The 24,429-nt window shown below is 39.8% G+C and overlaps 2 protein-coding genes across 3 annotated transcripts in view; one reads left to right on the top strand and one right to left on the bottom strand.

Annotated features, from left to right (window-relative positions):
- LOC111874557 (probable serine/threonine-protein kinase DDB_G0282963) overlaps positions 1 to 24,429 on the bottom strand; it is a 217,569-nt gene that overhangs the window by 96,009 nt on the left and 97,131 nt on the right. The window lies entirely within an intron of this gene.
- Positions 4,273 to 4,863, top strand: LOC111874552. Its single transcript, XM_023870141.1, has one exon. It carries the CDS (start codon positions 4,273 to 4,275, stop codon positions 4,861 to 4,863), a length of 591 nt encoding a protein of 196 aa, XP_023725909.1.

Raw genomic sequence — 24,429 nt, 5'->3', positions numbered from 1 at the left:
AAATCTCTCGAAAACGCATTTTATTAAATTTATAGCCAAAAACATAGAGGAGCAGTGCAATTCCATCAGTATTAACAATGGAAGTAAGAATATTTTGAGTACAAGATCTACTAAATTTCTGGGTATTAATATTGTAAATACTCTGTCATGGAAGAAACATATTGACCAACTACTTTCCAAACTCAACACTGCTTGCTTTACTATTAGAGCCTTGAAGCCATATGTTAATCAGGCAACATTAGTAACGGTGTACTATGCTTATTTTCATTCACTCATGAAATTTGGTATTGTATTTTGGGGTAATTCATCATATGCTATAAGTGTTTTTCGTGTACAGAAAAGAGTACTTAGAATAATCACAGGTACTGGTTACAGGAACTCTTGTAGGCAGCTATTCGTGACATTGAAAATTCTTCCTCTTCAGTCTCAGTATATTTACTCTTTATTATGCTTTGTGGTTGATAATATAAATTTATATCAGTTTACAACTGATATACATAGTAGAAATACAAGACATTGTTTTAATCTTAATTTTTATCAACCTATAGTTCATCTATCACTATACCTGAAGGGATCATACTGTATGGGTATCAGATTGTTTAATAGCTTACCCTTATATCTAAAGCAGTTGTTCACTAATTGTAAAGATTTTAAAATTGCTTTGAAGGATTTCTTGATTTCTCATTCATTTTATACTTTGGATGAATATTTTGAATGTTGCAGATCGAAGGATAGCATTTCCTTGTAGTAATTTATGTGGATGAGTACATATATGTCTGTGGTTTGTTGATTGTTACCTAAATTTGTGGTATTTTAAAAGTTATGGTTGATATTATGTCAGTCTATTATAAATTTTGTATTATTATGGTATTATTGCATGTGGCATAATCCTGTCTTGCTTGTTTTGTTTTGTATCTTGTAACACACATGTATGTATATGTATTTGACTTGTTTTATTATCCCTTGGCTTGTTAAAGCCAAGTGGGATTAATAACGTGAGTAAGTTATTCTTAATGTATGTTTATTTTTATTAGATTCTTTTACCTTACATTATTATTTATGTTTATTGATTGATGTATATGATTTTGATCTTGTATATGCATATTGATATCTGTATTCAAAGGACAATTTCCACATCCTGGTTTTTTAACTTGTAGGGATATATATGGAAAATAAATGGACAATGGACAATGGACTTTGCCTTAGAATCTGAGATCATTTATAACATGTGCCACTTATGATTTGAAAAGCAGTTTGCTCTATGATGTCACAGTTTAGCTTGCTTCAGCTAACAGCCTTACAAGGTGACAGCAAAGAGCTAACAGAGGTAAGGTAGCACTGTCTGTCTGTAAACCAATTTTCTTCAAGCATGGGTGAATGAAGAAAAATGGAAAAATTAAAAAGTACTAAAAAAAACTCTCACTTGCAGAGAGATGTGACTGTACCACAGGTAGGCAGCAGAAACAAGAAACTGGATTGGCAAGTCCAATTCAGTAATAAAGAAAAAAGAATTGCAAAAGTATACAGAGGTAGAAAACTAAGTATCACATGTAGACCACAGGGGAGACCAAGGCGTAGGTGGGTGGACAATATTAGAACGAATCTTAGAGAGATAGGATGGGATGGTATGGTTGGATAGATCTGGCTCAGGATAGGGACCAGTGGAGGGCTCTTGTGAACATGGTGATGAACCTTCGGGTTCCATAAAATGCTGGGAAATTCTTGAGTAGCTGCAGAATTGGCAGCTCCTCAAGAAGGGCTCAGCTCCATGAGTGAGTAAGTAAGTAAGTAAGTAAGTAAGTAAGTAAGTAAGCATGTTAAACTAGATCCATTTTCACAGCATCTTCTTGCCCTTATAATTGTAAGCAATTTGAATTAATGTACGGATATAATTCTGGTAGGTCTCAGCCAATGAAATTCAATATGCCTTATGTCTGTTTTCAACAACTGGGGATAGTGAAGGACAGTGGCTCCACATGATTGATTCATTTTAAAATTTTAGTTGCAAGGAATTAAAAAGAAATATAAAAGTTACAACCAAGGTAACTAATAACTAAATGGCACAAGGCTGCTGGACTAAAAATGTTTTGCTTTATGGAACCAGAAGGCTAATTATCAGTCCACAAAATCCCATCAACTTATCCTATTCTAAGCTAGTTCAATTGTTTGTAATGTAATGTAATGCTCTAAGATTGAACTTATTATCCCTCTTATTTTAATCATCTCAGAAATTAGGTGAAGAGTTAAATTTGTGAAGTCCCTTACTGGGTAGTCTGTCATTTGCTGTGATCACCATAGCAGTTCTTACCAAATTTCACAGAGAAAATAATATTTTTATTATACATCTGTGTAAAATAGTGAAGTGCAGCACAAGCCAGTCTGTTCATACTCTAACAGTGGCTTTCTTTCTATGAACAAAGATGTCACATACAAAATACAAAACAAACAAATCTCAAAGTCTACCAGTGGACCCTATGACAACCCAGTCAGAAAGAACTCACATTTTTTTCATCATTTACATAATTCTACTACTACATGTATACAGAAAAGTTTACTTTTCCTCAATACTGATGGAATTGATCAAAACAGAAGCCAGATGCATGTCAAGGAATTTAATATGGGTATTTAAGGGGAATAAATTCTACATACAAAGTGAAATCAGAATTGTTAGTGATATTTTATATTTGGCTGCAGATTTTCTGTGGCCTGGCATTACACTTGAACATACATTCATGATTTAATAACCTCTGGACTATATCTGGCCTTTCAAGGTCTCTTGTGTGTCCAGCAACCTGATTTGCATTTAGATAGATTAATGAGTTGTTGACCTTGGTTTAAACACGATTCCATTACAGTTTAATGTTTACTGATTTAAACTGCTGGCTTTGCTCTGAGGATAAGTATTATTTTCAGTAGTTTTGTCCTCTGGGACATAACATCGAGTAGTCTGTCGAAAGTTGACTTTCAATGGATTACATGAAGTTGTATCACAGAAGACAGAACTCTTAATACCCACTGCTGTGAGAACCTCAAATCATGCAATCTAGATCTAGATTTCGATGATGAGAACATTCACCTTTAAATGCTGGACTTCTGAAATAGTGGTAAGCTTGAGCTGGCTGGAGTTTATTTAAATGCCCGTTGCTACTCTGAGTTTAAATGTCCGTTCCTGTTAGGGTGCTTAAACAATTTTAAGGATTGCGTTTAAAAATGCTGTATCTAACTCAATTATTATGATAAATGAATCGAATTAACTTTGTTTGTATCAGTAAAGAACAAAGTGTCTGTTTGTAACATTTGACAAAGTTTAGCAGTACCTGGTGTCATAAAACTGATGGAAGCAATAAAATCACTTAAGTCTTCTGCTAGCACTGCTTACTCTTCAGATTTTAGAATCTTTTGACTAAAGGACAGAAGAATGAAAGAATGGCTATACAAGAGAAAGCTGGAGGGGTCCCTTCTTCAGTGCTAAGACCTTCTGTTATAGCTGCAAGAGAGTACTGCCCTTTCTGGGGTCGTGAACAGAGAGTTACATCATGGCTGATACAGAGTGCGATATGTTTTCTGTGTGCGTAGTGAAATTGAATACTGTAGTTCCATTTCAGCCTATATATACATCAAGCAGATAACAACAAAAAAGGTATGTACATCGAGTTTTACTATATACAGAGTGTTTCAAAAAGAGCTTCACAAATTTGGAAGCTTATATAAATTTATACAGAGGACATACACAACGTTTTGAACTGTCATAATGTAGCAAAACACACCAAGTTTCATGCACGTGGTATTTTAGTACACAATACCGCCACCGCGAGTGCTCCTGCAGTTGAAATCAAGATGGCTACTTTCACAGGTGCAGAGCGTGCTCGTTGTGTGTTTTGGTTCGTAGAAACGAAGTCTGCTGCACAAGTTCAAACGAAATTTCGCACACTCAGTAACGCAAGGAACCTTCCAGTAGGCCTACAATACATATACTCCTGGCATAAGAATTTTGTTCAGACCGGCTGTTCTGTGCGCCATGCCAAGCCACCCGGTCGGCCACGTGTTTCTGACGCTACAGTGGAACAGATTGGGCAGACCTTCGCTCGAAGTCAACGCGACGTCCGTCTCGGGAAACTGGTATTCCAGATGTTATTGTGTGGCGAGTGTTACGAAAACGTTGTATTGTATTTGTATTGTATTCGTATTGTATTGTTAAAAGCGTACAAACTATCCATCGTTCAGCACCTTACGGATGTAGATAAGGTGGTTCATGAGAAATTGTGTATGCAAATGTTTCATCGGATACAAGACGATGAGAATTTTCTGGACTCCGTAATTTTCAGTGATGAGAGCACGTTTCATGTCAGTGGTAAGGTCAATACCCACAACTGCAGAATCTGGGGCAGCGAAAATTCACGTGTATCCCTGGAACATGTTCGTGATAGCCCAAAGGTGAACGTGTTTTGTGCCCTTAGCACAGAAAGAGTGTACGGCCCCTTCTTCTTCATGGAGAGGACCATTACCGGTAGCGTATATCTAGACATGCTCCAAGAGTTCCTCATTCCACAGTTAGACGAAGATGACCAAGAAGGACGCATTCACTTCCAGCAAGACGGCGCACCTCCTCATTACCTTGGAGAAGTGCACGAGTACCTCAACGCCCGTTTCCCAGGTCGATGGATTGGTAGAGCGGCGCCGATAGCATGGCCACCTCGTTCCCCGGATCTTACTCCCCTGGAATTTTTCTTATGGGGATTCGTTAAAGATCGAGTCTTCGTACCATCTTTGCCTGCAAATGTCGTTGAGCTCCGAGCTCGAATTACTGCCTCAGTTGCAGAAATGACGCCAGAGATGCTACGTAGTGTGTGGCTAAGAGACTGACTTAAAGTGGGACGTCTGCCACATTACCAATGGAAGTTGAACCATAATTATCCGAGGTAAGACTCGGTGTGTTTTGCTACCTTATGACAGTTCAAAACGTTGTGTATGTCCACTGTATAAATTTATATAAGTTTTCAAAGTTGTAAAGCTCTTTTTGAAACACCCTGTATTTTTAACACATTAATCTGCAGAATCTGCATAACCCATACGTATATTCTTTTTTTCCTGTTGTTCACTTAGGTATCATTTTAATTCCTCTATTATGGTTTTACTGAAGTCTGTCTGGTAATTACTACATTTAAAAATTAATATTTATGACTCTGTATGAGCTACTACTAGCGGAGTGTGCGCGCGCTTCCACTAGCGGAGTTCAAATGCTCGACTGGCCAAAACGGGGTACTATGGCCACCACGACGACCATACTCATCACTGGGCCGATTGGGGCACTTTGGCCGTTAATGGTTAATAAGTTGATGTAGGAATGAAAACTTGAAATACAATGTGTTTAAGTATTTATTATGCCTCTTTATACGAAGTATGGCGACTGAATTGGATGGTTTTGTCCATTTATCCAACCATCCATCTGCGTGTTCACCTACATGCTTGATTAATCTCCAAATCAACTCGTTAAATTCTGCTGGAGTTTTGTACTGGCGATTGGTACTTAAGTTGTCAGGTGAATTTCATTATGTGAAGTTCAAATAAAGTTTTATTACGTATCTCAAGAATGGATCATATGAAGAAATATACAGAGGATAAAAATACCTATTTTCCCTTGTTTTTCCTTCCTTGTCTCCGCCCCTCCAAATTCTTTCACCTTCTTTCTCGAAAAGGGAAGGGAAGGAAGATTATTTCTGTGTCACACAAAAAGTTGAACATCTCAGGCAGAATCGTTGTTGGTCTGCTAGTAGAACAAACAAATCTACAGTTTATGACTAATGAGAGGGTGACTCTTTTGCCCGAGAATTTTGACAGTTTCTGGGATGCCAAGATAATCTCACTGAACACCTCCCTAAGATCTGTTGCATTTCAATACGGTGTTACAGAGCATGCCCCTGGTTTCCCTTTTCAGGTAACCAGATTTAAGCACATACTACTCTGCCCAAAAAGTATCTGACCTTGGGCCGGGGGAAAAAAGTTCTGTATCTGGGTGGTTACAAAACCTAATCCCCTTCAAAGTAGGCCCCTTGTGACTCCACACACTTAGCCCAGCAGTCCTTCCATCACTGGAAGCAATTCTGGAAGGCTTCTTTTGGAATGGCGTGCAGCTGCGCCGTCGCGTTCTGTATGATGTCCTCGCGGCTGTCAAAACGGCAGCCTTTAGCAGTGTCTTCAGTCTCGGGAACAGCCAGAAATCACAAGGAGCCATGTCAAGAGAGTAGGGAGCCTGGCGAACCTGCGGAATGCCGTGCTTGGCCAGGAAACCCTGGATCAGGTGTGATGAATGAGCCGGGGCGTTGTCATGATGCAGCTGCCAGTTGTGTGCGTCCCACAGCTCCGGTCCCTTGCGCCGAACTGCATCACGAAGATGGCGGAGGACTTCTTGGTAGTACTCCTTATTGACAGTCTGGCCTAGTGGTGCGTACTCATGATGCACAACACCCCGGTAATTGAAAAAAAGAACAGTCAGTATCACCTTCATATTGCTCCGAACCTGTCGTGCTCTTTTGGGCCTCGGGGATGTTGGATGCTTCCATTGTGACGCCTGGACCTTGGTTTTCGGGTCATATCCCTACACCCACGACTCGTCACCAGTGATCACAGTCTTTAGGAACTCAGGATCCCTGTTGGGGCACTCCAGCATGTCCTGCGCGACCTCAAGACGGCGTTGTTGCTGCTTAGGCAAAAGCAGCTTGGGCACAAATTTTTGCCGCCAAGCTTCGCACGACCAAATCCTCAGTTAAAATTGTGTTTGTGGAACCTCTGCTGATCCCAACCTCATCAGCAACTTCACGGATGGCCAAACGACGGTCCTCCATGATCAGTGTCCGCACTTTTTCAATGACATCAGCATTTCCGCTCGTTGATGGTCTCCCAGAACGCTGCTCACTGTCCGCCAACATAGGCCATGTTTAAAGCGGTTGAACCACTCTTTAATTTGAGTGAGCCCCATTGCATCATCGCCGAAAGCCTGCTGAATTTTGCGGATTGTTTCCGCTTGGGTATCCCCAAGTTTCTGACAAAAACTTAATGCAGTATCGCTGCTCCAAGTGTTCTGTCATCTTGAGCGAAACGAGAATGCGACGAACACGTGTTTCACCAGTTCGCTATCTGGCAGCCACAGACGCATCCGGCAGTGTTGCGAGTTAGCAAAAAATCACGCATGCGCATGAAAGTCCCTTCTACCACTATGCTCAGTTTCCCCACCCCTTTGGTCATTACTTACTTTTGAACATATGGTACTTCAGTCCATGGTAGCAGTAATTTGCTATTCAGCCCTATGGTGGATTTCATTAATTATCCAAATCTGTTCACTGCACTTATGTGTCTATATACATACTGCATAATGTGTATATTTGCCAATATGCATGTATTTGTGCACGTGAAAATATAATATGCATATCCACAGTGCTTTTTCAGTAGGTACACATACCAGCAAACAGTGGATATGTATGTGCATCTGTCTGTATGTCTGTCTGTCTGTGTGTGCGTGCCCATGTGTAGTGCTTTTTCGGCCAATATTCTTATCAACAAACAGCTGATATGCCGAAAAACTTGTCAAAAGCCATGTACCTGTCAGATCATTGTATGTTTGGAGAATGAAACTTAAACCTAGCATGAAACTACTGGCAAAGATGGTGTTAGAAGAAAAGGGTTCAGTATTTGTGTGCGTGAGTGTAACCTCTACATCAAGGCCAAAGAGAGAGACAAAAATTAATTGCAATATGGTATTTGGAGAATGTATGCTGAACCAGATTCTTTCCACTCTTCTTTAGTTAGTAACGCTGCGCCTTCAGCCAATATACACACATCCCAGGTGGCATACAGGTATACATACAATGAAAATAGTTTCCACCACTGTCTATGTGACTTGTACTAATAATTCTACCTAAACCTGAATGATGCTTGTGTTTATGTAATATTTTAGGTTGAAGGACATATCTTCTGTGCCTTGTCTGCCCTTTACTGACACCTAGTGCTCCTCTCAGTTATGTCAACTATATTGTCAGTGGATTATTTCTTCAGTGTAAAGCCAAAAAACTGTACAGTTACCATTCTTCACTGTAACTTTCTAATCATTATAATGAAGGTTATATCATTTTCACTTAACATACTGGCTTGCATGTGCATGACTGCATTTCTTGCTGGAGGTCTGTGGACTGAATCTCAAGGCCATTGTAATATGGGACTTGTGTATTCTTTTCTTGGGCTATGACACCATGTCATGGATGGCTGGTCTACCTCCCGGTTTTTGCACTCGAGAGGTCACCATATTGATCATTCCTTCTATGTTTACTGAGTGCCATCTGACAGCTGAAATTAATTCTGCAGTCCAAATTATCAGTAACTATGAATCAAGACAGTGTCAAACCATTCCTACATTACATCTTTGAACTTTATAAATACACATAAATAATATATACAGTTACATTCCAGGCAATATATTTCAATATTAAAAAAAGAGAGATTAATTCAAATCATCTCGAAATTACAAAGACTGGGACATATGCTCATCTACTATGATATGCAGTAGTGAAAGGTTTATGATATTGCCTTGCTATTGTTTTCTAAATAAAGATAATACTGTATAAATGATACCAACGAACTTTTAACGTTTAGCATAAATTAATTAAAGTACAGTATATATCTCAGAAATAAATCCAAGAAACTGTTTTCTTTTATAGCTAGTTTCCAATTCCATATCATGTTACATGCATATGAATAAAAAATTGTTTCTAATGTACAACCATTTTGTTAAAGCCTGTATAAATTTGTATTGAAAGAAATATGAGTACATAGACATTTATTAAATTTATCCATGAAGAAAGTTAACTCCAGTTCTGCTACTGTGAAACATTCTGAGAATTTTGTGTATTATCATAAGCTACTGTAATTATCAGTTTTTAATTCAAAATTTATATCATTACCCACAGTATAGTGTGCTGACATCGCTACTACTACAGCTCTCCTGTGTGTTTCTATTCATTGTAATGTTGCAAAGTTAGTTTTGACTGGGACTCTTGGGAAAGTTTTAAATATTGGGCCCTTTCCCAGCAAGAGGAATCTATGAAATTATTATATTTGACGTTTTTATGTCAAAGTTTCATATTACTGAGTGTTTTGTTACTTTGACTGTTTGACAATATTGACCCAGAATTTGATTTCTACAAATGATATGATGAAGAGCCACCACTTCCAGACCATTGGTTGACTGTACACGTTTTAAGTGACTATGTGGGGTGCTGAAACGAAGCGCAGTCACTGCAGTGAGTTTTGGGAGGGACAGATAAGGTTAATTTCTAGTTGAACGGCAGGAATTTCTATGTTTTACAACATCCACAACAGTTGTGTGGTCCATTCAACCTCTGATCAGGTGGATTTCCTTCATGACAGAGTGGCTGGAAGATGAACTTACCCACTGAATTCTCTCCAGTGCTGTGTTTAAGACTGCATGAAGTTTCTTCTCTGTGCATCACCATATAGTTCTAAGGTACCACGCTCATTAACAAGAAAACAATTTTACGTTTATATACTATGGATGTTAAAATAGTAAGCATTACTGAGATGGTGAACCACCCACCAATTGTGATCCTTTTGAAGACATTTATTTCCGCAGTCTTCACATTGTAAGAAAGTGAAATTATGGAAGCAAACTTGCAATTATTTTATCAGTTCTTGAAGACTGTTGTTTTGATACAGGGTACAAAAAGAAAATTGTGGGAAAAATGGAAGGTCAAGTAATATGGAGAATAAGCTGAATTGATGCATAAGGGACAGGCCGTAGGGATTTCACCAATGTAATGTGATGTAATTTTGAAACTCTAGGTAAGTGACAGGAAGTATATATAGCATCTTGCATAGTGATTTGTATTTAAAAAGCAATACATTCAAGTATTTCAGGATTAAAAATGACTTACAGAGAATAACTAGGTATTTTAGTTCTGCTGGGAAATGGTATGTCACTTCTGTTGCCACCCTGTTAGTTTCAAATTATGATAAAAAGAATTCTCTTATGCTTGCATATTTTCAAGTCTTAGAGTGATAATCACTGAGTGTACCTCATTTGCATGGACAGCTTATTTTTATATTAAAGAGAGGAGGTAAAGCTATCCTTTTAACAGGCTGTGGCAGTTGTGAAATGTTGAGGCTCCACATTTTGTAGATGGTGGTGAGTTCAGCATTATGTGCTAGCTGCCCCCAGGAATATTACTGATACTCAGTTATTTTACAGTCTGAGTCAACTACAGGGCCATAGTGTGACTTGAAGGATTAGGTCAATTGAAAAATCCAATGACCTCATCAGGACTCAAACCCACAACATTCCAGCTTGTAGCACAGTGCTTCAACAAATTATGCTACCACTAATACTGTATTGAAACACTGTAAAAGTATGGTGCCAGGACAAAGGGAGCACTGGTACTCTGAAGATGTGTGTGCATGCATGAGTGCATGTGGAGATAAATATTACTGATCTTCAACTCTTCTATCTTCAACAAAGGTGACCCAGGATAATTAAGTTATTATAGTGACTATAGGCTTTGTTGTAGGATGCAATGAAAATTGTGAGTATTCAACCACAGTGTTAATGACTCAAGAAAACTGAGCCAAACTATAATACAAATTCCTGAATCATTAAAGCAGATCTGATGTTTAGATTTGCCTTCACACCCCTATACATTTTCATGATGCGATGCTTAGGTACAAGGTTAAAACTGCTAATAATATATAATAACTATTTGTTAATGGGACAATGACATGATAAGACTATGATCCTTTCAGAAATTCCAAGTATAATTGCAGCAGTCTTGCATAAACAGAGTGCCACATACCATTATGGGATTTAAAATTGTGTCATTATATCGTTTAAATTGTCGCTATGGTTTCCATCAAGGAGTGGCTACCAAGAGACTTTCAATGTATGTGATTAGCAGGCTTTATTGTTGTATTCTGTAAGCATCACTCATGTTTTTTTCTTGTTTCTAACTAAGTAGTATATCTGGCATTTTGCCTGACTAAATTGTACGGAAGGCCGGTCACGGTAGCCGAGCGGTCAAAGGCATGCATTGTCTTCGCTCGCTCGGAAGCCGGGATCATGGGTTCAAATCCCACTCAGGGCATGGATGTTTGTGTGCGTTTTTCTGTGTTTGTCTACAGGTAGAGGCCTTGCGACAAGCTGATCACTCACCCAAGAGTCATACCATATGTGTAAGATCTAGAAAACCTAAGTGAACGGAGAAGTTCATGGAGGTAGGCCTAGGCCCACTGGGGCTGTAGTGCCAAGAAAAAAATAATTGTGTGGAAACTGAATATGAGTAACTTCTGTAATTCTTACAGTGAGTAATACAAAAAAAAAGTCCATATCTTCTGTCACCATATGCAATTTGTATATGGTAGGATGCCATGATGTAATGCTAAAGGACCCGAGTTTGTATTCATGCTGGCTACCTTGTCTACCTTGTCTTATTACCAGCAAACAGAGTTGTGTGAAAATTGATATTATGTCACTAAGTAAAAAGGAATGGTTTCTGTGCTAACTTATCATAAGTATTGTTATGTATACACCTACCAACATTATTTCTCAGTTACTTAGAAATTTTACTTTGCGATATTTATTGCTGTAGATATGTAACCTCAAATGTGGTAAGACAGGAATATTGTGAACTGGTACAGATGTTGTAGGAAGTGGTTGCAACAGGTTCTACTCATTATGTTTCAAGCTTTATTCAGATCACATACATACGTTTCTAGGCATGTCAAGAAGACTCATCTTCTGTTTACATTTATCTCCAGGTTTAATTTGCTTCATGAAGTCAAATGCTTCTAGGAACTGTCACACTATTGATCTTATGGAGTATGCAAAGTACTGCAGCAGTTGTGCAATGACTGTGGTACAGAATGTCTTCAAATCTAAACATCATGGTAAGAAATGAAAACAAATCACCATATATGAGAAAGCCACCTTGGTTAGGCATCATGTTAATTCTCTACCTTCAGGTAAGCAGCCATAAATCTACTTAGACTATTTTCACATAATTATTGCAATAAAATACTTCAAATTTCCTATCACTGGAGTCAATATTTTTAAGATACTGTGGCCAATACCAATTGGTAGGCAATGACTTGGTAAACACATTCACATGCAAGCAAACATGCTCAACAGTAGGACTTCAACTGCTAGGCAAAGGCATAGTAAACACACCTCCTTAACAACAGAGGCTCTGGTTTCTGCGTGGTCCATGCAGAGTTATTATATAAGGAAGTGTTCAGTAGAACAGAACAGTATTAGAGCTGAAGTGAAGAGTCCAGAATGCCAGCCTGCCAGAAGCAGAGGAATTCAATTGACTCGAGACTTTGGAATTGGCAGTTGCAGAATAAAGGCAAGAAAGGAGTTAGACTGTGACATGAACACTTCATGTGTGATTTGAATTCATCTGGCTCAGGTAGGGACCTGTGGCAGGCTCCTGTGAACATGGTAATGAAGCTTTGGGTTCCATATGATGTTGGAAAATTCTTGAGTAGTTTGACTGACTGTTGGATTCTCATGAGGAATTTGACTCCATGGAGATAATCGGTTGGTCAGTCGGCTGATTGGTTGCTTAGTTATTTACTTATAATCAACATAATGCTTCACTGATATAGATGCCTCTAATTGCAGGTTGAGAAGGGATTATCAGGGTACTCTGCTTAGAACACACAGTACTCTTAATTCCTTCTTACTTCAGTAGAAAAGAGACAGAAACCCATATTAATCTCAACAGAACAACTGACAAGCGTAACTGAGATAGTAATGTGCATAAGCTGAATTTCAAAGGTGCTCAGTTTGAATCTTGGCCGGAGAAGTGTCTCCACAGGGTGAGGCTTTCTATGGTTTACTTCTGCTTTTTCATGTGAATGCTCGGACAACGTCTTAGAATAGACCACCACTACTTCCATTCTCATTCTTTCGTTTTCAGTACACATACACCTAAGTTGTCTATAAATATCCTCTGAAGTTGGTCCAGCATATGGACTACGATGGAGGAAGGAGCAAAGCACCTCNCACCCCCCCCCCCCCCAATATTTTATATAAATCATCAAAATATGAACGGGGAACATACAAAATATTAACATTAATTTTTAATTGATGAACACAATTCTTTGAGATATAACGTCGTGTAATCTGCTGAAATTAAACTGACGTTTTGGAGGAACATATCGTCTCCATCTGCAGGGTCAAGAATAGGCCGAGAAAGATGCCAGTATAAAGGAGGTGGCAAGCATAGCATTTAAATTTTTCTTCTATTCAGAATATTCTAGCATTGTCAGTTAAAAATTTCCTAAAATGACACATATGTAAGTCTGTAAGCAAATGTTGTCATTACAATACAATACAATACAATTATCCTCTCTTGGAAAATCTTTGTAGCATGTGTGTTCCAACATTGTTAAATAACATACAAATGAACACCCCTTAATATCAAAATATTAAATCCACGTTCATCCTATTCCTGTCATGTAGAATTCAGTGTTTAGAAATTATTTAGAATTCTGTCACATTTTATAAGCATAAGTTTGCAGACCAGCTCTTTAGCATTCATATATGTAATTTAAACAATAATTATTTAAGGAGTTTAATGAGAGTAACTGCAACTGTTAGTATTTATGGAAGACGAAACTACATAAAATAAGATGGCTGATGAGGGATGAAAATGAGTGTATTCCAAGTATGAACATAAAATAGAAGGGACTGAGGAACTTAAAATTATCTTAGACAGGCTCAAGTGATATGGACTGTACTGATCTGGCTCAGGATAGGAACCAGTGGAGGGCTCTTGTGAACACGGTAATGAACCTTTGGGTTCCATAAAATGCTGGGAAATTCTTGAGTAGCTGCACACCGGCGTGTTCTCAAGAACTGCTCAGCTCCATGCAGTTGTGTATGTACGTGTGTACACTCGCACATACATATATCTATATATATATTGTAGCATGTAGACCCATTGATAAGTAAATATTAGGTATACAGCGCCCACTACTAGGCTACCGATTCCTGGCAAGCAACACTTTAACTACAAGAATGAGTACTGTTTTCTACGCGGTCCTTGCCAGTGGGTTATAAACGGGATAAGTTTAGAATTTAGTTTGGGACATTCGCTAGGCGGTAAGGACGTTAGCAGACGACACTCTTGAGATCTGTTACCAGGAAACGGCCAGTTAATGCAGCCTGAGAAGACTTAGCATGTGCTCTATTGATCTGTAAAGCGTGCCGATTATGATAGCGCTATGTTGTATAGGGGTCTAGGATGGATGTATTGTAACATACAAAGATATTAAATTACCTGTAGGAATAGGCACAAATACCGAGGTATTGCATATGAATTTGGTTATTTTAACAGAATATATGTATGAGCTGTTGTAAGCTGTATTCTTCCCCAAAAGTGTTTGTCAGCCGGCCGGATATCAATTGAACTTGTGACCCGAGACCCTACGTCACATTTGGAGCAAGTGCCGAACAGCGCTGGGAATAGTACAGCAGACGGGAGTGAAGTCCAAGTGACCATCTCTGTAACCATAAATGGGCATAATCCGGGAGTGAGTCCTTAAGTGTAGCATAAAACCCCAAGGACTGACGCCCCGGGCTCTTTTTAGATCAGACTAGTTGAGACTACTTGTATTTCGGTCTAAGAATTGGTACTGCCCTTAGCTTAGGCAGATTACCACTTCTACGTTTCCATCAGATTTGTGCAATTCATTTATTAGTAATAAAACTTTAGTTATATTACAACTGCTGAGAGGTATACCCCATTCTGCCTCCCATGGGATCTGCTCGCCCAAGGCCAACCTTATCCCTCAAACGCGGGATACAACAGCTATAGTTACTTGTAGTTACGATCTGTAAATGGGCAATAAATCCAATTACCAATACAAACCCCGTATACAGTCACACGGAAATACTCGTATATATATTATTCAATTCTGTGCATGCTCTTCCTTTAAAATTGTTGAAGTGGTTACTCACGCGTAGCAGGTCTTGAATAGCAGATCCACATTGGACTGAGCGTATTTTTTTTGCAGTTGCTTATAGCAACAATATCCCTAAAAGTCGCATAAAAGTCTACTAAGATGTTAGTTCTAGTACTGTCTAACTTTCACATGTTTGCCGGGACAGCAATGGAAAAACGGATTGCAATGTCACCGACAAAATTCCAGCCATCCAGTGTATAACATGTCAGTTTACTNCGGTTAATCCGCCCCCGGATAATCGAGAGTTGACTGTATTTTGATTCTCATGCCACCAACTGGCTTCAAAAATAAGTTCACTCATAACTTTCTGGAACTGAAGTGTTGAGCCCTCAGATGCTTATCCATTCCAACTGCTCAGTCTCATAACTATGTCACTAGTTTGTCTACTCTGCTATGTTCCATACAACAGAGCTAACCGGAGAGAGGAATGCGCATACGAAAAGGCGGTAGCTTTATGTTGGGTTGGTCTCTACTGCAAAGCATGTCCTGTCACCATTATTCATTCTCATGTGGACAAAAGTGACAGCATGTCGCCAATACGGTATTATATCACCTCCAATTAAGCTACCGTCCCGACAGTCATATGTACCGTAGTCGTCTTTTTAATTGCGTATACAACTCAGCAGACGTTCCGTGAGTGCGCAACGAGATGCACAACTGGACGTTTCGGCACAAAGAGGACATAGTTCCATTTTTACGAACTCGTGGAAAACACGTGGAACGTTTCCTTCAGATTCTTACACACAGAGTTAGTGGCTGATTTCACCATGCACGCTGGCGTCAGTTGCTTAACCAAATGGCAACAAAAACAGTCGGTGATTTGGGGGGGGGGGACTACACCCGTTTTGCATCAAATCCTCATTTCTAAGTCAGCTGGAACTGATGGCTAATAATCCGTATCCGGTCCGCTTAAAATTGAAAAAAGGGCAATATTAAGAAAGGCTTTCGAGTAGAGGGTAAACGTAAATGATCTTCATAAATTCGGATCTTTATTGAGAAACAAGCACACAAGGTAATGTATTCCGAATCTGAGATATTAGATTATAACGGTCAACGTTCTGAATCACGTGAGCACAAATTATTTTTTCAGTTTCGGAAGTTTATTTGAAACAGACAGACACGATATGACATCCAAAATTTCAGATATAACTGCCGCGGTTTCGAATCAAAGCATGCACATGCAAATACAATAATTTTCCGTCAGGGGGCTGCAGTGAAGAAAATGACAACACCTGTGCATAACGCGAATTTTGTCCTTAGACTTAAGATGTGAAAGGATTTGAACGATGTTGTCTGACGGAATGTTGAGTGTATTCACCACCTACGCTATTCATTTACGAATTTTACAGTTCTGCAACGCAGTCTTTGTGTAAAGCAAAAGTTAATTTCCTGCGAAATGGGTGGATGCACAGATTGCTAGTGGTGTGGGGCTAAGTCCTTTGTACTGCGGCCAGTTCTGGCCTATTGTACCAGCCCCAGATGAGAGGTGAGGGTGATTGTGGAGCAATTGGTGGAATGAAGATTGGCAGGGGAAACCGAAGTACTCGGGGGAAAAAACCTGCCCAGCGCCCCTTTGTCAACCACAAATCCCACTTGACCAGACCCGGGATCGAACCCGGGCCGCCGCGGTGGGAAGCCAGCGACTAACCGCTTGAGCTATGGCCCGGCCCTAATAAATAAATGTTCTGTCTTAGGCAGCACATACACTTTTCTATTTCTGACTGGTTGGTTCTTTCGTTACTTTTGTTTAAGCTCTCAGATGTTTTACATTTGTCTACTTGGTTATATGTTTGTGTCCACACTGATATATGAGATGGTTTAGCACTGAAGTAGCTGCTGACCTCTGCCCATCTCAGAGTTTGCATATTTCCAGAGGATGCGGTGAGGATGTGGAAGGGTCCTTGAGGACTTCAGGTGTGAGGAAACATCCCAAGAGTTAACTTATTTGAACTTGAATCCGTCTTTGAGCAACTCAAAATCCGCTAAGTTTCGAGGTGTCTTCTTTCTGTTTTATTTCACAACAGCTTTCCACCGTGTTCAAGTTTATACACAGTGCAACAGGATGCTTAAATATAATATCATTAACTTATTTAGTCTGGGGACGAAGAACCATACTTAAGTAATTATGATTTGATTTTCTGAGCATTATATGCTGACGTACACATATTTGTGTGGTTTCCAACATCAAAAACCACAGTCCTCATTGTTATAATTCAAACTGCAGTCTACAACATAAAATTCGTAAGTCTCCATCTTTTTTCCAGCTTCTGTCTTGTGTTAGATAGGAAACTATGGGCGTATAGGTTATAATGCATAAAGCGATCTTTGATGTCGCTGTTTCCTCGCTGTGGATTCATACTCTTATATTTTAACATGTGTAGCGTTAGGACCATTTATCTTAATATAATTTTCACTTAGATTATTATTATTATTATTATTATTATTATTAGAGGGGGTGGGTTTCCCCATGCACCGCGACCAGTTTGATCTATTGTACGTCCCTCTGTGATATTCTACCAGTCTCTATACCCTACCGGTACTGGTTCGTGCCATCAGTCCCGACTCAGCCAGCGAGTTCGGCCTCAACTGGCTCAGCGGTGTCAAGATGCTTCCCCCATCTACCAGAGGCGTTAGAGACTATTGTTGGGCGGGAAATATATATTTAAAATTTGGCTCAGAGGTCTCCTTGAGACATGAAGTTCTTTTGCGTGCGCTAAAGCTACGACACGGGACCCACGGCTTAAAGTCCCTCCCGGAGGACTTGTTCCCTGAATTTTTCCGCCCTTAAAAATTCCACGACCTCCGCCGGGTTTGAACCCGCGTACCTTGAGTCATGAGGTGGGAACGTTACCCCTAGACTACGGAGGCCGCTTTCGCTTATTAACTGTCAGTACAGTACTTATGACGTATGTAGGCTGCACGTTACTGATGTCATACTTACATAAATGTATGCAATTACAAATTCGAAGTAAGAATAAGATACTGGTCACCACTTTCTTATCGAAATGACACAGATCAATCTTGAAGCCTTTCAAAACAGGCACATGAAAATATATAAAATTCGATGCCTTCAAAGTCCATTTTCGAAGTGAGAATAAGCGTTTGAAAAGTCGGGAGAACTTTACACCTCTCTGAGAAGCAAGGACTCTGTTTCAGATGCAAAGGTTTATAGCATATAATGTAATGATCTAGGATAGCGAGTAGGTAAATATCTTGAAGCCCTGGCTTTTTTACGGGTAGTGTATCGGCATCTGCGGGTTGAGGCAGAAGGAAACACGGAAATCCCATATCCGAACTACGGCAGGCTTAATACGAGTATTACACACATACCCGAGAGTGCCCAATATCAAGGCAAGGTAAAGAGCATGAGCAGGACGAGAACCCTCGCCCATTGCTAAAGCGAAATGTCCACGGATCGAGTACCATGCGGGCACTGGCTCTCTTGACTGGTTCTTCGTTAATTCCACCTACTACAATCTATTCTGTACGGGGTTGGTGCACTGGTAACCGGATGGAACTCGATATCAGTAAAACTGAAGTTACATGCTCCTCTATAAAAGCTAAAATACTGGTCGCAAGTATGAACTTGTCAATCCTCTATAACCCGTAACGACTCTGTTTAAGATCTGGAAGTATTTCTGATTTCATTTCCATAATCGTGCCAACTTTATACTTTCCTAACGTATTAACGTGTCTATTACAGTTATGCCTATGATTCAGAGAACACGCACTATTCCTCGAAGCTTGCTTTTGCTCTAGATGCTATCCTCCCTTTGTGGAAACAGTTGGTCCTCCAGTGCCCGTTCTGTATGTCCAATAGTTTGTTCTTCAGGCAAAAATTGTCCTCTTGCTAAATGTGTTTAAGCTGCTATGTTGTTTGCAAGGATATTGACATAGTTTGAACCAGAACTGTTCCTCGTAATCATATTTTATAACAATATAATAATAATAATAATAATAATAATACTTTCTTACTTATTAAATATAACTGTGCTAAATATGAATGTAATAACATACATTTTTTTTTGATATTTAACGGCTGATGTCATTGCAGTTATTCAATTTCTATTATTGCCTAAATGACAGAAGTTGTCACATATTGTCTTCTGGCTTTTGCTGATGTAGGCGTTTACTCGCATTTCCTTTTTTTTTTTCTCGTGCTTACTTCATAACTGGTCTTTGGGCTGTTCAGTGAGTACTTAAATAGATTTCGAATTGAACTGAATCATTTGGCCCACTAACCTGCGGCTGATATCGTGTTTCATTTCTTGCGGTGTTTTGAAAAATCCAATTAAAAATAAACTACGAATATATATTATAATTTGTCCCGTTAAAAGCGGCAGTAGACTATAACATTCATTACAATATCTGTTTTGTCCCGTTGCAAGCGGCAGTAGACTATAACGTTCATTACAATATCTCTGTTTTGAAACAACATTTTGATGAAGATATGGCATGAGATTAAATCCATGTACGACTTTTCTATATACGAACTTCCTGCAAACAATCCAGACATTGAAAATCCTTTTATATGACGCCGTGAAACCTAGTAGGTAGGTGCCGACGTTTTTGGAGGTACCGACTTCCTCCATGAGCTACACTGAAGACCAAGCTATACGACGGGACATGCCAGAAGACTGTGATCTTCATGTTCGCTGTACTGAGAACCACAGATCTCACGTCACGAAGGCAGTATTGACTGTAGTGACCCTAGTGACCGTAGTGACCGCCTGGAGTTGATCTTGGCCAGCCAGACTGCACGTTTTTCTGCCAGTTCCGTGCTGTATCATGAGAATGAGCAACATCCTGGCCTACGCGTCGCGCCTACCGTAAGAAGAATGAACTACACTTGAAAACGCCTACAGTCTGTTCTACATAGATGTAGCTTGTGATGAGGGGGTTCGGCTGAATTCCAGTTCCACCCACGTCATGCAGAAAGAGGCATAGTTCTACCACACGGAAGACACTGTGTTACACAAATATCGTTATCGTTGTGACTTCACATCAGTTCATCCGAAATGCTCTAACCGACGTGACAACTCCCTTCATGGGTTACGAAATATTTTAAACATTTAAACACAACGCAACGGTCTATCAGATATATACGTTTGACCTTGTGATGTACCATCAATTATTTATATAGGTTTTGTCCCTAAATGGGTTGCCTGTTTGCAGACTTAATTAGCGTTCATCTGCATTTCTGTAGAGGCGGCGTGCCCGTATTTAGCTCATTAAGGGTGCCACCTACACGTATGTATGGATTCACTTCGTTTCAACGAGTCACTCCTGTTTCATTCTGTCGTGGCCTAAGGATTTAAACAGTGGGGGCTAGTCCAACAGCTGACGTTCATTCTAGTTAAATCATTTAACTGCTTCATTCCACACGACTTGTCACTCACTCATTTATATGTGGTGTTTTAAAAAGTACCTTTCGCTTGAATTATTATAATTTCACTTGTTTTGCATGCGTGTTATTCCGTCCGAAGAATACATGTTAAGAGTGTTTAGGAGGACATACCTGAACACTAGCGAGAAATAATAACGCAGACAATTACGTAACATTATTAGGGTGACTTGATTTACACATAAGACGACCGGGGTATGCAGCCCTTATGGCGGAATCGAAGAATTCACAGGATACATTTGGGATCAGAAACTTCAAAGGGGGAAACCTCTTGAGTGACGTAGCATCATAATGAATATTAGGGAAACTGGTTTATGAAGATGTGAACTGAAACGAACCAACTCCGAGTAGAGTCCAGTTGAATGCTTTTGTGATGATGGTCGTGAAACCTCCTGCTTCATAAAGAGGAAATTCTCTGCAGGGTGTAGAAAACTGCGCGAGTTTCAGTCCCTCATGGCGGCGTGTGAATATTATGATGTTCTTGGGTGTGACGCCGTCTAGTTTAGCAGATACAGACATCAGCATTTTGGGGGAATCTCCTGTTTCCTTCAGAGTAGAAAAATTTATCCTGAAGATGGAGGAAGCCGATTCCTCCGAAATGTTGGCACTTTTCTACCAAATTAGACGGCATCATATCTCAGAAGACCACAATTTTAACTACTCACCGCTCAGGGAAGGCCTCAGAGTCAGATAGGTGAGGCAAACAGTAAAACGCATGGAAAAAATATATTTGGAATCAAAAGTCTTTCCCTAGTGTGACGCCTTTACTCGAAACATCGTTAGCCCTGATACATAAGTGATAAGATGCGACAGTGATACGCGCAGAAATACATGTGGTCTTCGTGAGAATTGTTAGTTAGTTTCGTGTGATTTTAACCAAAAGTGGAATATGTCGACAAATATTTGTAAATCACCCTGACATGAAAGTTCCGTGCTAATCTGTTCGCCGGCAGTTGAGCTCACATGCGGACACATGGACGGGCACCACAAAACTAGTAGGCGAATTTTTACAGCTTTTTGTTGTAAAAGCGCCAATAACAACGCCGAATGAGATGCTTACGAATATTTCTTTAGCCATTCCCTACGCAGACGTACAGCAGAAACACCATGGTCTGTGTAGGATTTGAGGTTCCCTCTGCAGTCGTTACGGAGAACTATACTTCTGGGATAGAACGCCATGTAGTCCGTTGAAAGTCAACCGATGCTTTGGAGGAAAATGTTGCCTGTATCTTCATGGTCAAAGAATAAGCCAAGGAAGAAACCAATGGGAAAGCAGACAGCAAGCAGAGCTCACTGATCTAGTCAGTCTGTGAAGTAATCAAAGGAGATGCATGTGCATTCAATTAGGTCTGGATCTTAAAATGAGAATGTAGGTCTTCACAGCAGTGGTGCATTTTGAGTATTACAATGTCACCTGTTAAAAACTCAAAGGACTTCCATAACTACGAAGATCTAGGTGTAAAGGGGTGGATAATATTAAAATGGATCATGAAGAATTATAATGGGAAGGTGTGGATTGAATTCATTTGGCTCAGGACAGAAAATAGTATCCGGTTTTTGTGAACACGATGATGAACACTCATGTATCATAAAATGATAGGATTTTTCGAAAAGCCGTGAGGCCATTTGTTACTCAAGGACGACTCAGCTCTATAGCGTCGGTTCGAGGTAGAATTTTACCCATAATCGAACAGACCATGAAATAAATTAATTTTATAAAAATTATCATTACACGTGGTCGTCGACTTACGACCGACTTCCGTTCTGAATGACAGGTCGTATGTCGGCCATATATATATTAACAACATTTTTTAACCTTTCTAATCGTTTTATCATCTTTATAATTTATTTTAAAACTTTTATATTTTAATCATATTTTATTTATCTTTTTTTTTTGTCGTAAGTGCGGCCGGTCGTACGTCGACGACCAAGTGTATAGCATTCTTACAATATGGCTTCTTTTCAACGAGCGTTTGTCGCTTTTCTCTGCGAACCACTGATCATTCTTGTGATTATTTGGAAAATGCTCCATTTAAATGAACAGTTCTCTAAGGCACCACTAACTCTCGAGTAAAAGGAGCCTAAAGGTGTCAAAATTAAGACAGTATTGAACACAGACGCACACACTAGGGATGTTCATTTAGGTTCTTTTGTAAATGGTACTAAAACATGCATGATAATAGTCGTAGGCCTATAACAAAAGTGTTCCTTGTCTGAAACTACCATACGGATTTCGACGAAATTTGGAGCTGTTGGTCTACGCTAAATGTTATCTGGCAGGTTTAGTTTTTAGTGTCTACCTATTAATTATATTCCGTGTTTTACACGGGACCTGAATTTAAGTTCATCAGATTTCTCAAGATAGGATTATCACACAAAATATTAGTAGGCTTGCCCTATTCGAAATACAGATTATGTGTCGCAAGATATACATCTAATGTCAAACAACAGTTGATGTGTATTGCAAAATATCAAAGAAATCCTTTTGAAAATATCACTGTGTAGTAATACACCTTTCCACATTTCTTAAGGCTAGTACATGAACATGCAGGGGCCATTATTCACTGCTTAAACAAACGCACCTGCGCCCTTATGCTTTACTGATTCTGAAGGAACTGCAAGGGTAGGCAACCAGTCTGCATTATAGTCTTGCACGTGCTTAGAGACGCCCATGATCTCCATTTGGAGTTGAATGACAAGCCAGTTGCGTCATAGTGACGTTATTTTCCACGATACCTGGCCGAGAATTTGTATCCATTTCTGACCGAACCTTCACTGAGGACATATTACGACGACATTTTTGCAGCAAATGCTTCTCGCTCGTTACCTTTCCTATAATGTTACTGAAATTATAGTACACTCCTTCGTTTGACCTTTAAAAGAATAGTAGAGCTTATGATTTAGACTGCGGTTTGCCGTCACTGGCTAAAAAAGGCAAGATAGCGACCTTCTCTAAGACGCAGTATTTCTTTCTAAGCGGAACTGACACCCATATTTGCACTTGCCGTAGCTTTATCCGTAGAGGCGTCTACATTCGCCGCACTTCCTGCTTCAGTTCCTACACGGAGGATTTTTACTTAGTGGTCCAATTCCACGGCTCTGCGCTTCATGACGGCCGGTGCACAGCTTGCTGCGAAGCGCATATGAATTTTGCTGATGAATCTGCATGCCTGATGGCCGATAACATTCGGAATGAAGTTGATTTCTTACCTTTCTTCACAGATCACAGGAGGTGTTGAAAATGCTGTCCCTCTACAAGCAGACATTTCTCGCACCGGCTGAAGAGGATTTGATTAATTTTCTGGAGCTCTTCTGCAGGAATATTTGCAATTTCCCTATGAAAATTTTTTTTAGCTCTTCAGTTCGGTGGTTACTGTTGTACCCTTTGCCCTTCAAACAACCCCAGAAGAAAAAATCACAAGTAATAAGATCAGGTGAACGTGCTGGCTGCTGATAATTCTGTTCCCGAAGACATCGGACAAAGCCCACATAGCTATACGTGCAGTGTGGGCAGTAGCTGAGTCTTGATGAAACCAGCCATACAGTCTGTCTTATTCTGTTAACTCTGGAAAGAATTACCCGAGAATGTGCTGTACATACTGTAACGTGGATGAAAAGAGCGTTTCTAGGCAACGACAACCTTCAGTTGAGTGCGTTACAACAGCAGGACGAATGTTTACAGCTCGTTGTTAGGCGACAGTCAACGCACCAGTGGTCTGAGGAGATATCATGTGACGTGTTTCCTGTGCGGTCTGCATCATCAACAACAGTACAACTTGTTTCCTATGCGGTCCGTGCTGCGTCTATACAACGAGAGCTATGAGCCGTAAGTTCAGAGCTAACTGGAACTAGCAGTGAGTGACAGAGTCCTGAGTTCTGAGTTCGTCTTAGAAGAGAGAAACAGTGGCGGCGGAAGCACGCGAAAGGAGCGAAGTGGAACCAGGAGTACAGAAGAATACAGGATGTCGGCCTGTGAGCATTGAAAACGTGATTTGAAG

The sequence above is a fragment of the Cryptotermes secundus genome, unplaced genomic scaffold (assembly GCF_002891405.2).
Source record: "Cryptotermes secundus unplaced genomic scaffold, Csec_1.0 scaffold970, whole genome shotgun sequence".
Taxonomy (NCBI): Eukaryota; Metazoa; Arthropoda; class Insecta; order Blattodea; family Kalotermitidae; genus Cryptotermes; species Cryptotermes secundus.
This window is presented reverse-complemented; position numbering and strand designations above follow the sequence as displayed.